Below are 13664 nucleotides of genomic sequence, written 5' to 3'. Positions count from 1 at the left end.
AAGGATCATCTCAGAAACTGGTCTTGAAATAGTCTTACTGCACAGTCTTTTAACTCTTCTCACTTCGAAAATACCAGCCTTGATAACATTCCCCGTGGGGATCAGCAAGAAGTGCTGGGCCAATTAACCATGAGGAGAGGGTGAGCTGATTTGCTTGGAACCCACTTGTGGCATATATAACAGTGTGAACATAGTTCCATTGGCTCTTCTAGGTTGACCATCTAATACATTGGATCTTACGATGAACACAGAATCTCCTTTGGTTCTTTAGGGAGAGGGACATCCCATGCAGAAGCATGGATGCTCTGTCAATGTGAAGCATCCCTGGATTCTGACTGGAGCAGCAAATCCAAGAGGGACAAATAGGCTCTTTCAGTACCAGGGATCTGGAAAATAAGGGTGTTGGTAATGAGTTCCTCTCCAAGGCCCAGACTGTGCTGCATACAAGGGAGGTCCTAAGATCAACATTCTGTAGACCTTATGCCAAATTTTCAGATGGGAAATGCTGTATGACCTCAGCACTATTGGATATGACCTTACGTAGTCTGAGATTCAACTGCACCGACATGTCTTGCGCTGCTTTCAGCAAGTTGACTGCTTCTTCAACACTAGAAAATAATTAAGACCATCATCATAGAAATGCCTGTGTACCTCAGCGCTTCAGTCCCGAATTCCTTCTCTCCCTCAATAGCTGTCCTCTTAAGGTCAAAGAGTGCCACAGATGGTGAGGGACAGTTACCAAATGCATGAATTCATGCAGTACTCCAGAATCTCATTGTCCAGCTGGTATCATGAAACTGCAAGAATCTGAGGTAGTCTTGATGATCCTCTCTCACTAGGAAGCTGTGAAACATTAGTTCAATGTCTGCCATCACTGCAACAGACTTAGTTTTGAGTGCATGAGGAACCTAAGCAGACTGTTAATAGCTCTGGACCCTGCAAGAGCACATTGTTCAGTGATACACCTTTGAAATGAGCACTGGAATCAGACAATTCATACTTGTGCAGGTTTAGGTAGCTGATAAACACCAAAATTGGGCAAATAACCTGTTTTTTTTTGTTGGAATCTGGTGGGGGTGTTAGCTCAGCATAATTGTTCCTGCAGAGTCTCTTCATGTAATGATCTTTCATTTCTGGTTTCCTTTTTAATGTGTGACTGAGGGACCCGAGTCAACTGAGGGCCTGCTCAATGTTGCTTTTGTAGGAGTTGTCGTGGAGAGCAGAAAAGAAAGGGAGCTACCTAACTATTTAACACGTCTTTGCTAAACTCTTTGTCATGATTCAAAAGAAGACCTCACCTTCAATGGAAGCTGCCAGTTTATAATCATCTTCCAAGCAATAGAAGACCAGGTTGCCTAAATCTGGTTGAGCAGAGGTAAGTATGCCAGAGAGCTTGGTTTGTTTACCTACAATCTTCCCTTTCATATAGATTCTACCTCACAGGGTCTGAAATGACTTTGTATGTCTGTTCTCCAGGACATTAGTCTTAAATGTGCTGACGAGCACCACTGAGACAGACTTTACCCATTATGACCCAACTCAGGTCCAGTCATTGGGCATAAGGTGCACTTTTGCAGAGTTCACGTACCTTATGTGCACAGATGGTACATATCGTTAAATTAAGAAATTAGTGCAAAAAATGTAGTTAGGTAGAAGTGTTCATGGGTTCAATGTCCATTCAGAAATCTAATGGCAGAGGGGAAGAAGCTGTTCCTGAATCAGTGAGTGTATGCCTTCAGGTTCCTCTACCTGCTCCCTAATGGTACCAATGAGAAAAGAGCATGTCCTGGGTGATGGGAGTCCTTCATGATGGATGCCGCCTTTTTTGAGGCATCACTCTTTGAAGATGTCCTAGATGCTACAGAGACTTGTACCCATGCTGGAGATGATTGAGTTCACAATTTTCTACAGCTTCTTGTGATCCTGTGGGGGAATCTTGTCAGCTATGTCCTAAGATGTAAATGACCACGTGCAGCTTTAGGGGTTCTGATTTCATCCTTTTCCTAGGAATATGATCACACTCAGTGACGGCTGACAAGGATAAGGAGACTTCCCCTCCTATTGACTCAGAAACATAGAAAACCTACAGCACAATACAGGCCCTTCAGCCCACAATGCTATGCCAAACACGTACTTACTTAGAAATTACGTAAGGTTATCCATAGCCCTCTATTTTTCTAAGTTCCATGTACCAATCCAGGAGTCCCCTAAAAGACCCTATGATATCAACTAGAGAGCAGATCATTCTAGATTGGGTATTGAGCAATGAGGAAGGGTTAGTTAGCAATCTTGTCGTACGAGGCCCCTTGGGTAAGAGTGACATAACATGGTGGAATTCTTCATTAAGATGAAGAGTGACATATTTAATTCAGAAACAAAGGTTCTGAACTTAAAGAAGGGTAACTTCGAAGGTATGAGACGTGAATTAGCTAAGATAGACTGGCAAATTATACTTAAAGGGTTGACGGTGGATATGCAATGGCAAGCATTTAAAGATCGCATGGATGAACTAAAACAATTGTTCATCCCAGTTTGGCAAAAGAATAAACCAGGGAAGGTAGTGCACCCATGGCTGACAAGGGAAATTAGGGATAGTATCAAGTCCAAAGAAGAAACATATAAATTAGCAAAAAAAAGCGGCACAACTGAGGACTGGGAGAAATTCAGAGACCAGCAGAGGAGGACAAAGGGCTTAATTAGGAAAGGGAAAAAAGATTATGAGAGAAAGCTGGCAGGGAACATAAAAATTGACTGTAAAAGCTTTTATAGATATGTGAAAAGAAAAAAGATTGGTTAAGACAAATGTAGGTCCCTTACAGTCAGAAACAGGTGAATTGATCATGGGGAACAAGGACATGGCAGACCAATTGAATAACTACTTTGGTTCTGTCTTCACTAAGGAGGACACAAATAATCTTCTGGAAATAGTAGGGGACCGAGGGTCTAGTGAGATGGAGGAACTGAGGGAAATACATATTAGTAGGGAAGTGGTGTTAGGTAAATTGAAGGAATTAAAGGCAGATAAATCCCCAGGGCCAGATGGTCTGCAACCCAGAGTGCTTAAGGAAGTAGCCCAAGAAATAGTGGATGCATTAGTGATAATTTTTCAAAACTCCTTAGATTCTGGATTAGTTCCTGAGGATTGGAGGGTGGCTAATGTAACCCCATTTTTTAAAAAAGGAGGGAGAGAAAAACTGGGGAATTATAGACTGGTTAGTCTGACATCGGTGGTGGGGAAAATGCTAGAGTCGGTTATCAAAGATGTGATAACAGCACATTTGGAAAGCGGTGAAATCATCGGACAAAGTCAGCATGGATTTGTAAAAGGAAAATCATGTCTGACGAATCTTATAGAATTTTTTGAAGATGTAACTAGTAGAGTGGATAGGGGAAGCCAGTGGATGTGGTATATTTAGATTTTCAAAAGGCTTTTGACAAGGTCCCACACAGGAGATTAGTGTGCAAACTTAAAGCACACAGTATTGGGGGTATAGTATTGATGTGGATAGAGAATTGGTTGGCAGACAGGAAGCAAAGAGTGGGAGTAAACGGGACCTTTTCAGAATGGCAGGCAGTGACTAGTGGGGTACCGCAAGGCTCAGTGCTGGGACCCCAGTTGTTTACAATATATGTTAATGATTTAGATGAGGGAATTAAATGCAGCATTTCCAAGTTTGCGGATGACGGAGGATGCAGGAGACCTGATAGAGGTGTATAAGATGATGAAAGGCACTGATCGTGTGGATAGTCAGAGGCTTTTTCCGAGGGCTGAAATGGTTGCCACAAGAGGACAAAGGTTTAAGGTGCTGGGGAGTAGGTACAGAGGAGATGTCAGGGATAAGTTTTTTACTCAGAGAGTGGCGAGTGCGTGGAATGGGCTGCCGGCAATGGTGGTGGAGGCAGATATGATAGGGTCTTTTAAGAAACTTTTGGATAGGTACATGGAGCTTAGAAAAATAGAGGGCTATAGGCAAGCCTAGTAATTTCTAAGGTAGCAACATGTTTGGCACAACCTTGTGGGTCGAAGGGCCTGTATTGTGCTGTAGGTTTTCTATGTTTCTACCTTGCTAAGGCCCAGTGACAACTGTCAGATACCTCCTCTTACCTACCCCTCGAACAGATAAGAGGAGGTAAGAAACACCAGACCATTGTCTCCCACATCATCACTGACCTTATTAACTCTGGGAATCTCCCATCCACTGCTACCAGCCTCATAGTTCCCTCACCCCACACCTCCCATTTCTACCTCCTACCCAAGATCCACAAACCTGCCTGTCCAGGTAGGCTCATTGTTTCTGCTTGTTCCTGCCCCACTGAACTCCTATCTGCATACCTCAATTCAGTTTTATTCCCTCCCGCCCAGTTCAGTCCCTTCCTACCTACATCTGTGACACTTCACACACTCTTGATCTTTTCAGTGATTTCAGTTTCCTTGCCCTGAGCATCTTACTTTCACTATGGATGTCCAGTCCCTAAACACCTCCATCCCCCACCAGGAAGGCCTCAAAGCTCTTTCTTTCTGGACAGCAGGCCCAACCAGTTCCCCTCCACCACCACTCTCCTCCGTCTGGCAGAATGTCCTCACTCTCAATAATTTCTCCTTCGGCTCCTCCCACTTCCTTTACACAAAAGGTGTAGCCATGGGTCCTCTCATTGGCCCCAGCTCTGCCTGCCTTTTTGTGGCTACATGGAACAGTCTATGTTCCAAGCCTACAGTGGTATCACTCCCCAACTTTTCCTACATCGACTACATTGGTGATGCTTCCTGCACCCATGTAGAGCTTGTCAACTTCATCCACTTTGCCTCCAACTTCCACCCTGCCCTCAAATTTATCTGGTCCATTTCAAAACACTTCTCTCCCTGTTCTCGATATCTCTGTCTCCGTCTCTGAAAACAGCTTATCTATGATGTCTATTGTAAACCCACTGACTCTCACAGCTACTTGGACTACACCTTTTCCCACCCTGTTACATGTAAAAATGCCATCCTCTTCCTTCTCAGTCCCTGCATCTCCGCCACATCTGCTCCCAGGACGAGGCTTTTCATTCCAGAACTAAGGAGTTGTCCTTATTCTTCAAAGGGGTTTCTCTTCCTCCACCATCAGCCCTGCCCTCAACTGCGTCTCTTCCATTTTACACACATCTGCCCTCACTCCATGCTCCTGCCACCCGACCAGGAATAGGGTACCTTTTGTCCTCACCTACCACCCCACCATCCTCCACATCCAGCACATAATTCTCCATAACTTCCGCCATCTCCAATGGGATCCTACCACCAAGTATATATTTCCCTTCCCCCCCCCCCCCACCCAACTTACTGCTTTCCACAGGGACTGCTTCCTACACGACTCCCTTGTCCATTCATCCCTCCCCACTGATCTCACTCCTGGCACTTATCCTTTCAAATGGAACAAGTGCTATACCTGCCCCTACACCTCCTCCCTCACTACCATTCAGGGCCCCAAACAGTCTTTCCAGGTGAGGCTTCACCTGTAAGTCCGTTGGGGTCATCTACTGTACCCTGTGCTCCCGGTGTGCCCTCCAGTATACCGGTGAGACCTGACGTAGATTGGGAGACTGCTTTGCCGTGCACTCGCGGTCCATCCACCAGAAAAAAAAACAGGATTTTACAGTGGTCACCATTTTAATTCCAATTCCCATTCCAGCATGTCAGACCATGGCCTACTCTACAATGAGGCCACACTCAGGTTATAGGAGTAACACCTTATACACCATCTGGGTATCCTCCAAACTGATGGCACAAACAACAGTTTCTCCAACTTCCAGTAATGCTTCCCCTTAACCATTCCCAATTTTCCTCTCTCACCTTATCTCCTTACCTGCCCATCATCTCCTCTCTGGTGCTCCTCACAGTTTTCTTTCTTCCATGGCCCTCAGTCCTCTTCTATCAGATTTCCCCTTCTCCAGACCTGTATCTCTTTCACATATCAAGTTCACAGCTCTTTACTTCACCCCTCCCCCCTCATCATTCAACCCATCACCTACTACCTTGTACTTCTTCCTCCCTTCCCCCCACTTTAGTACTCTGACTTGTCATCTCTTTTTTCTAGTCCTAATAAAGGGTCTCAGCCTGAAATGCTATCTGTTTACTCTCTCCCATAGATGCTGCCTGGCCTGCTGAGTTCCTCCAGCATTTTGTGTGACTACCTTGATTTCTAGTATCTGCAGATTTTTTTTTTGTTTGTGAACCAACTTTTATCTATTAGTAGATTTGGAGCAACCACAGCTTAGCGTATTACAGATGAGCTAACCATGAACAAACCATCTGGTTAAGAAATCAAACAAATTTTTGGCTATTCAATTTTGTTAAAATGTACAGTTGTAAGGCAAGTACACCTTTTTAGAAGACAAAAAAATGATACAACTAGAAAATGAGCTTTGTTAGGTGTATTGTAATAGCTTAAGATTTAAAATTACTGAGACTGCAAAACATTTCAATTTTTAGCAAGAGACAGGGGTAAAGCATAACCAATACTTATCTTATGTACATATTATTTAGGGTTGTATTACAGTAGGTGATGACCTCTCCAAATTCTCTGTATCCAGCTTAGTCGAGGCCAGAGAAATTGAAGGTCAAAAGAAATTTAGAAGAGCATATTCAAAGCACCTATAAAGCACCACATCCATGTCAGGGATCCTCCCAATCTGAACAATTTTCCACCACTCAGATAAAACTGAAAAGAGAAACAATCTGCAAAACATCTAAGGGCTTACTCCTTAAAAAAAAGGACAGATAAGCCAATTAAGGGCCTATAGCTACTCTTATGAGAGAACACCTTCATTGTCTGAAGGTTTATTTTAAACACAAGAATGTATGGCCAGCATAGAAAGCATCTTGTCATGAGATTTCAGCATATATATGCCAAATGGTATTGTACACTTACCAGCTAACCAGCCACACTTCAGTAACTGATAAATTGCTGAAGGCAAAACCATCACTTACATAAACCAACCCCCAAAGGACTAAAACTTCATTAACATTTTGTGATCTAATATCTGATATTACTCACCATCCCCTTCAATCTCCATCACCACATCCTCCTCCTCTTCTGAGGATTCATCCTGTCCCATTTTTTTGGCCTGTTGTTCCAACCAAAGTAACCGAGGAGGTTTGTCAGGCCTTTTCTTACTCACTGCTACATTAGTACCACCAATTGTTGGATCAATGGTCCTCTTCTTTGCTGCAGGAGAAAGCTGGGCCTTCACAGCCTGTTGAATGGCTCTATTCAATGTGTCCTTATCTATTCTCTCTTCATTCAACCCCTTTTCCAGATTTTTTGTGTTGAGTCTTTCCAGCTCCTTATTTGCAATTCCGGCGGCCTTCTTTTCTGCATCAAGGTGTTTCTTTGATTTCAAATGATTTTCATAGGCATTGAAGGTGGCAAATTTCTTGTCACAGGTTACGCAGTCTGTAGCCGTTCCCTTGTTCTGTTCTTCCACAGCTGCTCTCTGGGCCAGCACACGTTCTTGGAAATTCTCAGCTGTGACGGGAGGCATGTCTGCTACTTTACGCTTCAGGTTATACCTGTGCCAGTCGGTTTTGTAGTGTGATCTCTGAACCTCAGTATCAGCAAATGCCACACGGCATGTCATGCAGGTGTAGGAAGACATTGCTTTGACAGAGATAGCTAAAAAATTAGAAAATCCAGCAAAAAAAGAATCAATCTCATTCTGTCACTATATTAAGCAAAGAACTTAAATTTATTGTACATCTGGAAGGATCTTTAAAAATACTTATTTTTGGTTGTTATATAAAAGTTTAATGTCTGCAAAATTGGGTTTTATTCTGAATTTGTTAACAAAAACTGATGGAACTTCTCATTTGTTTCTGTCATAGTAGTGATCAGTTCAATTCCTTTCAGTGCCCTCAACCTTTGATACTCAAACGACGGGCTTAAAAACGCATTCTGCAGTAGTTTCTAATATTTTACTACATATGCACAATTTCCCATCCATGCATCTTTCATGGATCAGAGGTGCTAAATCTGAAGTAGGATGGTATTTGTGGAGGATTCGGAGTGAGTGTGGAGCAGTTGGGCAACAAATGATGGCGGAGGAATGGAGCTATGGGGGAGCAGCAAGAGGAGATTCTTGAAGTTTTAAGATATTTTGGATGGAGGGGGGAATTCATTCATGACTCTTTTTCAAAAATTGTTAATTAAAACAAATTGATGAAATTGTCCATGCTGGATTTTAAAGATCCTTTCACATAATGATGCATGTACACTGCACAGGGTAAGGTGAATGAGATACTGTATGGTGCCATTTGGCAGAAATGCCACATATTCAAATACACAGCTGCCCCAAGAATGTATTATAATTTTTAACCAATATCCAATGTACCAGTCACACAATAATTCTGATGAAATTTACTGAAGGACATACAGTGAAGATATTGGAGCATAAGGTAAGTTTACATTCCTGTATTTAATTATTCACTAAATTGGCACAAATTGGAGAAAGGTTAATTTGGACCAATGTTAAAATGGAGCAGAAAGAACAGACTCATAGCCTTGATTTAGTTGGAAAAGATCAATGTAGGTAACGTGTGCAACTACCACAGCAGTGATCAAATTATAAATGACTCACCAAACCTTTAAGCTGACTTGGACTGCATCTGAATACCTTTACTGAACAAAAAATGATTCTCCCAGTCCTAAAAGATGTACCAATCCATCAAACACAACTTCTGAGGGAAATAGATGTTGGAGTTATGAGATAGGAGTGAGATAGATCAGTTGGTAGAGTGGTGTCACAGCAAAAACTTTACACTCAATGCAAGGCCAAGGAATTGATTGTGGACTTCAGGGAGGGGAAATCAAGGAAACACACACGAGTCATCATTGAAGAATCAGCAGTAGAAAGGGATAGCAGTTTCAAGTTGCTGAATGTCAACATCTCAAAATGAGATTTAATATCATTGGTATACACCGTGAAATTTGTTGTTTTGTAGCACAATACACTGCAATACATAATACAAAGACTACCAATTGGAATAAGAAATGTATATATAAAATCAGTGCAAAAAGAGAGGGGAAAAAGTACTGAGGTAGTATACACGGGTTCATTGACCATTCAGAAATCTGATGACAGAGGGGAAGAAGCAGTTCCTAAAACACTGAGTGTGTGCGTGTGTGTTCACACTCTTGTACCTCCTCCTTGATGGTAGCAGTGCAAAGAAGATATGTCCTAGGTGATGGGAGGTCCTTAATGATGGATACCTTTTTAGGGTTTTGCTTTTTCAAGATGTCTTCGATGCTGGGGAGGCTCATGCCGATGATGGATCTGGCCTGATTTGCAACATTTTCCAATCCAGTGCTATAGCCCCTCTGTAACAGAGAGTAATGCAAACAATTAAAATGCTCTCCACGGTACATCTGTGAAAATTTGCTGGAGTCCTTGGTGACATATCAAATCTCAGATTCTGGATGAAATATAGCTGCTGCTTGGCCATCTTTGTAATTGCATCAATATACTGGGCACAGGATAGATCTTCAGAAATGTTTACACCCAGAGAACTTGAAACTGTCAACAAGGGCTGGTGTGTGTTCCTTCGACTTCTTCCTGAAGTTCACAATCAGTTCCTTAGTTGTTACTGACATTGAGTGCAATATTGTTGTTGCGAATCCACTCAACCAGCTGATCTATCTCACTCCTGTACACCTCCCTGTCACCATCTGAAGTTCTGCCAGTAACAGTTGTGTCACCAGCAAATTTATAGATGACATTTCAGTTGTGCTAACCACAGTCATAAGTGTGGAGTAGAGTAGTGGGCAAAGCACACATCCTTGATGTGCATCAGTGTTGACTTGTCAGTGACGAGATGTTATTTCTGATCTGTGTCTCCTGATGAGGAAGTCAAGGATCCAACCGCAGAGGGAGGGAGAGAGGCCCAGATTTTGAAGCATGCGGATTTGTACTGAGGGGCTGATGGTATTGAACACTGAACTGTAATCAATAAACAGAACCCTGACATAGCTATTGCTCCTGTCTAGGTTGTCCAAGGCCAAGTGGAGACTCAGCCAGCTCCACCGTGGGCACTGGCCTCCCAGTATCGGTAACATCTTCAAAAGGCAAATCCTCAAAAAGGTGGCTTGCATCATTAAGGACCCCCATCACCTAGAACATGCCCTCTTCTCAATGCTACCATCAGGGAGGAGGTACAGGAGCCAGAAGACATGCACTCAATACTTTAGGAACATGCTCTTCCCCTTAGCCATCAGATTCCTGAACGGACAATGAACCAATCCATGAATGTTTCTTAGTGTAAGTTATAGTGCTTTATGCACTGTACTGTATTGATCCTGCTAACAAATTTCAGGAGATATGCCAGTGATATTAAAGTGGTGATCTGCTTATGGACATCACTGCCAATTGCCTTGTTCTAATTTGAATAGCAACTAATACTTTTGGTCTATACTGAATTGATACCAATTAAAAATTTCAATTTGAATACTTCTCAGAACTAAAACTCAAGTTTTCTCAATGACACCAGTTTCTAGTAGCATACAGTTAAGACTGAAGCCATACAGGAAGCTTCACTAGCAGCACTACTCTTCACTGTCTACACCAATAACGTCCATGACAGCAGAGATAAAGTGTGCTTAAACTCAAGAATAACAGAATTTATTCTTAGAATGTGGATAGGAGAACTATGATTGAACTTGGATGCAAAGGGATGGGTAGGATTGCAGGAAAAGGAATGATGTACTACTTCTAATGCTAACAAAAATTTTAATATTAATGCCACAATACTATTTTGTGTTCAGTGAAGGTTTGGCTTAATCAAAGGTAGTGACGATCAGCATGTTTTTTTGGAGAAGGAAGGCTGAGAATTGGAGCGGGAGTGCGGTGGGGGCCATTTTGATTTTTTCTTCTTCTCATCAGTTAAGAGAGGCGGGACTGCGCAGGCGTGTGATGTCAGGCAGTGAAGCGCAGAAGATTTAAAAGGAACACAGCCTTATACACCGGGCAGCGGAGTGAGCAGGGAGCAGAGTGAAGGCACAAGGGCTTTGGCTCAACGAGCTTAGGCGGAAACGGGCGAGGCAAGGTAGGTTTAGTTTTCAGTTTTTCCTGTTATTTGAGGAAAGGGGGAATTATGAGTGTGAGGGCAGCTTGTTGTTCTCAGTGTCGGATGTGAGAGGTCCTGGAGTCTCCTAGCCTCCCGGACGTCCACATGTGCGCCAGATGCGCCAAGCTGCAGTTCCTAAGGGACCGTGTTAGGGAACTGGAGCTGCAGCTCGATTACCTTCATCTGGTCAGGGAGAGTGAGGAGCTGATAGAGAGGAGTTACAGGCAGGTGGTCACACCGGGGCCACGGGAGACAGACAAGTGGGTCACGGTTAGGAAGGGAAAGGGGAAGAGTCAGGTACTAGAGAGTACTCCAGTGGCTGTACCCCTTGACAATAAGTATTCCTGTTTGAGTACTGTTGGGGGGGACAGCCTACCTGGGGAAAGCAACAGTGGCCGTGCCTCCGGCACAGAGTTCAGCCCTGTGGCTCAGAAGGGTAGGGAAAGAAAGAGGAAGGCAGTAGTAATAGGGGACTCGATAGTTAGGGGGTCAGATAGGTGATTCTGTGGACGCAGTCAGGAGGCCCGGATGGTAGTTTGCCTCCCTGGTGCCAGGGTCCGGGATGTTTCTGATCGCATCCAAGATATCCTGAAGTGGGAGGGTGAGGAGCCAGAGGTTGTGGTACATATAGGTACCAATGACACAAGTAGGAAAAGGGAAGAGGTCCTGAAAGGAGAATATAGGGAGTTCGCAAGGGAGTTGAGAAGAAGACCGCAAAGATAGTAATCTCAGGATTACTGCTCGTGGCACACAACAGTGAGAGTAGGAATGGAATGAGGTGGAGGATAAATGCATGGCTGAGGGATTGGAGCAGGGGGCAGGGATTCAAGTTTCTGGATCATTGGGACCTCTTTTGGGGCAGGTGTGACCTGTACAAAAAGGACGGGTTGCACTTGAATCCTAGGGGTACCAATATCCAAGCGGGGAGATTTGCAAAGGCTACTGGGGAAACTTTAAACTAGAACGGTTGGGGGTGGGAATCAAATTGAAGAGACTAGGAGAGAGAAGGTTAGTTCACAAATAGAGAAAGCTAGCAGACAGTGTGTGAGGGAGGATAGGCAGGTGACAGAGAAGGGGAGCACTCAGACCGAAGGTGTAGGGGAGAAGGAAGAAAAAGATAATAAAGTTGTTTGCACCGTTAGGGATAAACATAGAGTAAGAGGTGGAGAGTTTCTTAAATGCATCTATTTTAATGCTAGGAGCATTGTAAGAAAGGTGGATGAGCTTAGAGCACCGATTGATACCTGGAAATATGATGATGTGGCTATTAGTGAAACATGGTTGCAGGAGGGGTGTGATTGGCAACTAAATATTCCTGGATTTTGTTGCTTCAGGTGTGATAGAATCAGAGGGGCAAGAGGGGGAGGTGTTGCATTGCTTATCAAGGGAAAATATGACAGCTGTGCTTTGGCAGGATAGATTAGAGGGCTCGTCTAGGGAGACTACTTGGGTGGAATTGAGGAATGGGAAAGGTGTAGTAACACTAATAGGGTTGTATTATAGACCACCTAAAGGGGAGCGAGAATTGGAGGAGCAAATTTGCAAGGAGATAGCAGATATTTGTAGTAAGCACAAGGTTGTGATTGTGGGAGATTTTAATTTTCCACACATAGACTGGGAAGTCCATACTGTAAAAGGGCTGGATGGTTTGGAGTTTGTAAAATGTGTGCAGGATAGTTTTTTGCAGCAATACATAGAGTTACCAACTAGAGAAGGGGCAGTGTTGGATCTCCTGTTAGGGAATAAGATAGGTCAGGTGATGGAGGTATGTGCTGGGGAGTACTTCGGGTCCAGTGATCACAATACCATTAGTTCCAATATAATTATGGAGAAGGATAGGACTGGACGCAGGGTAGAGATTTTTGTTTGGAGGAAGGCTAACTTTGAGGAGATGCGAAAGGATTTAGAAGGAGTGGGTTGGGACAATTTGTTTTATGGGAAGGATGTAATAGAGAAATGGAGGTGAAATTTTGAGGGTACAGAATCTGTATGTTCCTATGAGGTTGAAAGGAAAGGTTAAAAGTTTGAGAGAGCCATGGTTTTCAAGGGATATTGGAAATTTGGTTTGGAAAAAGAGGGAGATCTGCAATAAATTTAGGCAGCATGGAGTAAATGAGGTGCTCGAGAAACATAAAGGATGTAAAAAGAATCTTAAGAAAGAAATTAGAAAAGCTAAAAGAAGGTTGCTTTGGCAAGTAAGGTGAAAATAAATCCAAAGGGTTTCTACAGCTATATTAATAGCAAAAGGATAGTGAGGGTTAAAATTGGTCCCTTAGAGAATCAGAGTGGACAGCTATGTGTGGAGCCAAAAGAGATGGGGGAGATTTTGTAACAATTTCTTTTCTTCAGTATTCACTAAGGAGAAGGATATTGAATTGTGTAAGGTAAGGAAAACAAGTAGGGTAGTTATGGAAACTATGATGATTAAAGAAAAGGAAGTACTGGTGCTTTTAAAGAATATAAAAGTGGATAAATCTCCGGGTCCTGACTGGATATTCTCTAGGACCTTGAGAGAAGTTAGTGTAGAAATAGCAGGGGCTCTGACAGAAACATTTCAAATGTCATTAGAGAC

The 13664-nt window shown here is 43.1% G+C and overlaps 1 protein-coding gene across 3 annotated transcripts in view; it reads right to left on the bottom strand.

Annotated features, from left to right (window-relative positions):
• The window catches only part of znf622 (zinc finger protein 622), a 35045-nt gene that overhangs the window by 17228 nt on the left and 4153 nt on the right, over window positions 1-13664 (bottom strand). For 2 of the 3 annotated variants that reach the window (XM_073023871.1, XM_073023870.1), the window contains exon 2: window positions 7032-7649. In XM_073023871.1, the coding sequence (XP_072879972.1) occupies window positions 7032-7632 (601 nt within the window). In that variant the 5' untranslated portion in view covers window positions 7633-7649. Of the gene's footprint in view, window positions 1-7031; window positions 7650-9242; window positions 9351-13664 lie in introns of all 3 variants that reach the window. The other variant, XM_073023872.1, reaches the window with a different exon arrangement.

Source organism: Hemitrygon akajei, chromosome 20 (assembly GCF_048418815.1).
Source record: "Hemitrygon akajei chromosome 20, sHemAka1.3, whole genome shotgun sequence".
Classification (NCBI taxonomy): domain Eukaryota; kingdom Metazoa; phylum Chordata; class Chondrichthyes; order Myliobatiformes; family Dasyatidae; genus Hemitrygon; species Hemitrygon akajei.
Note: the sequence above shows the minus strand (reverse complement) of the source record. Positions and strands in the feature narration are given on the sequence as shown.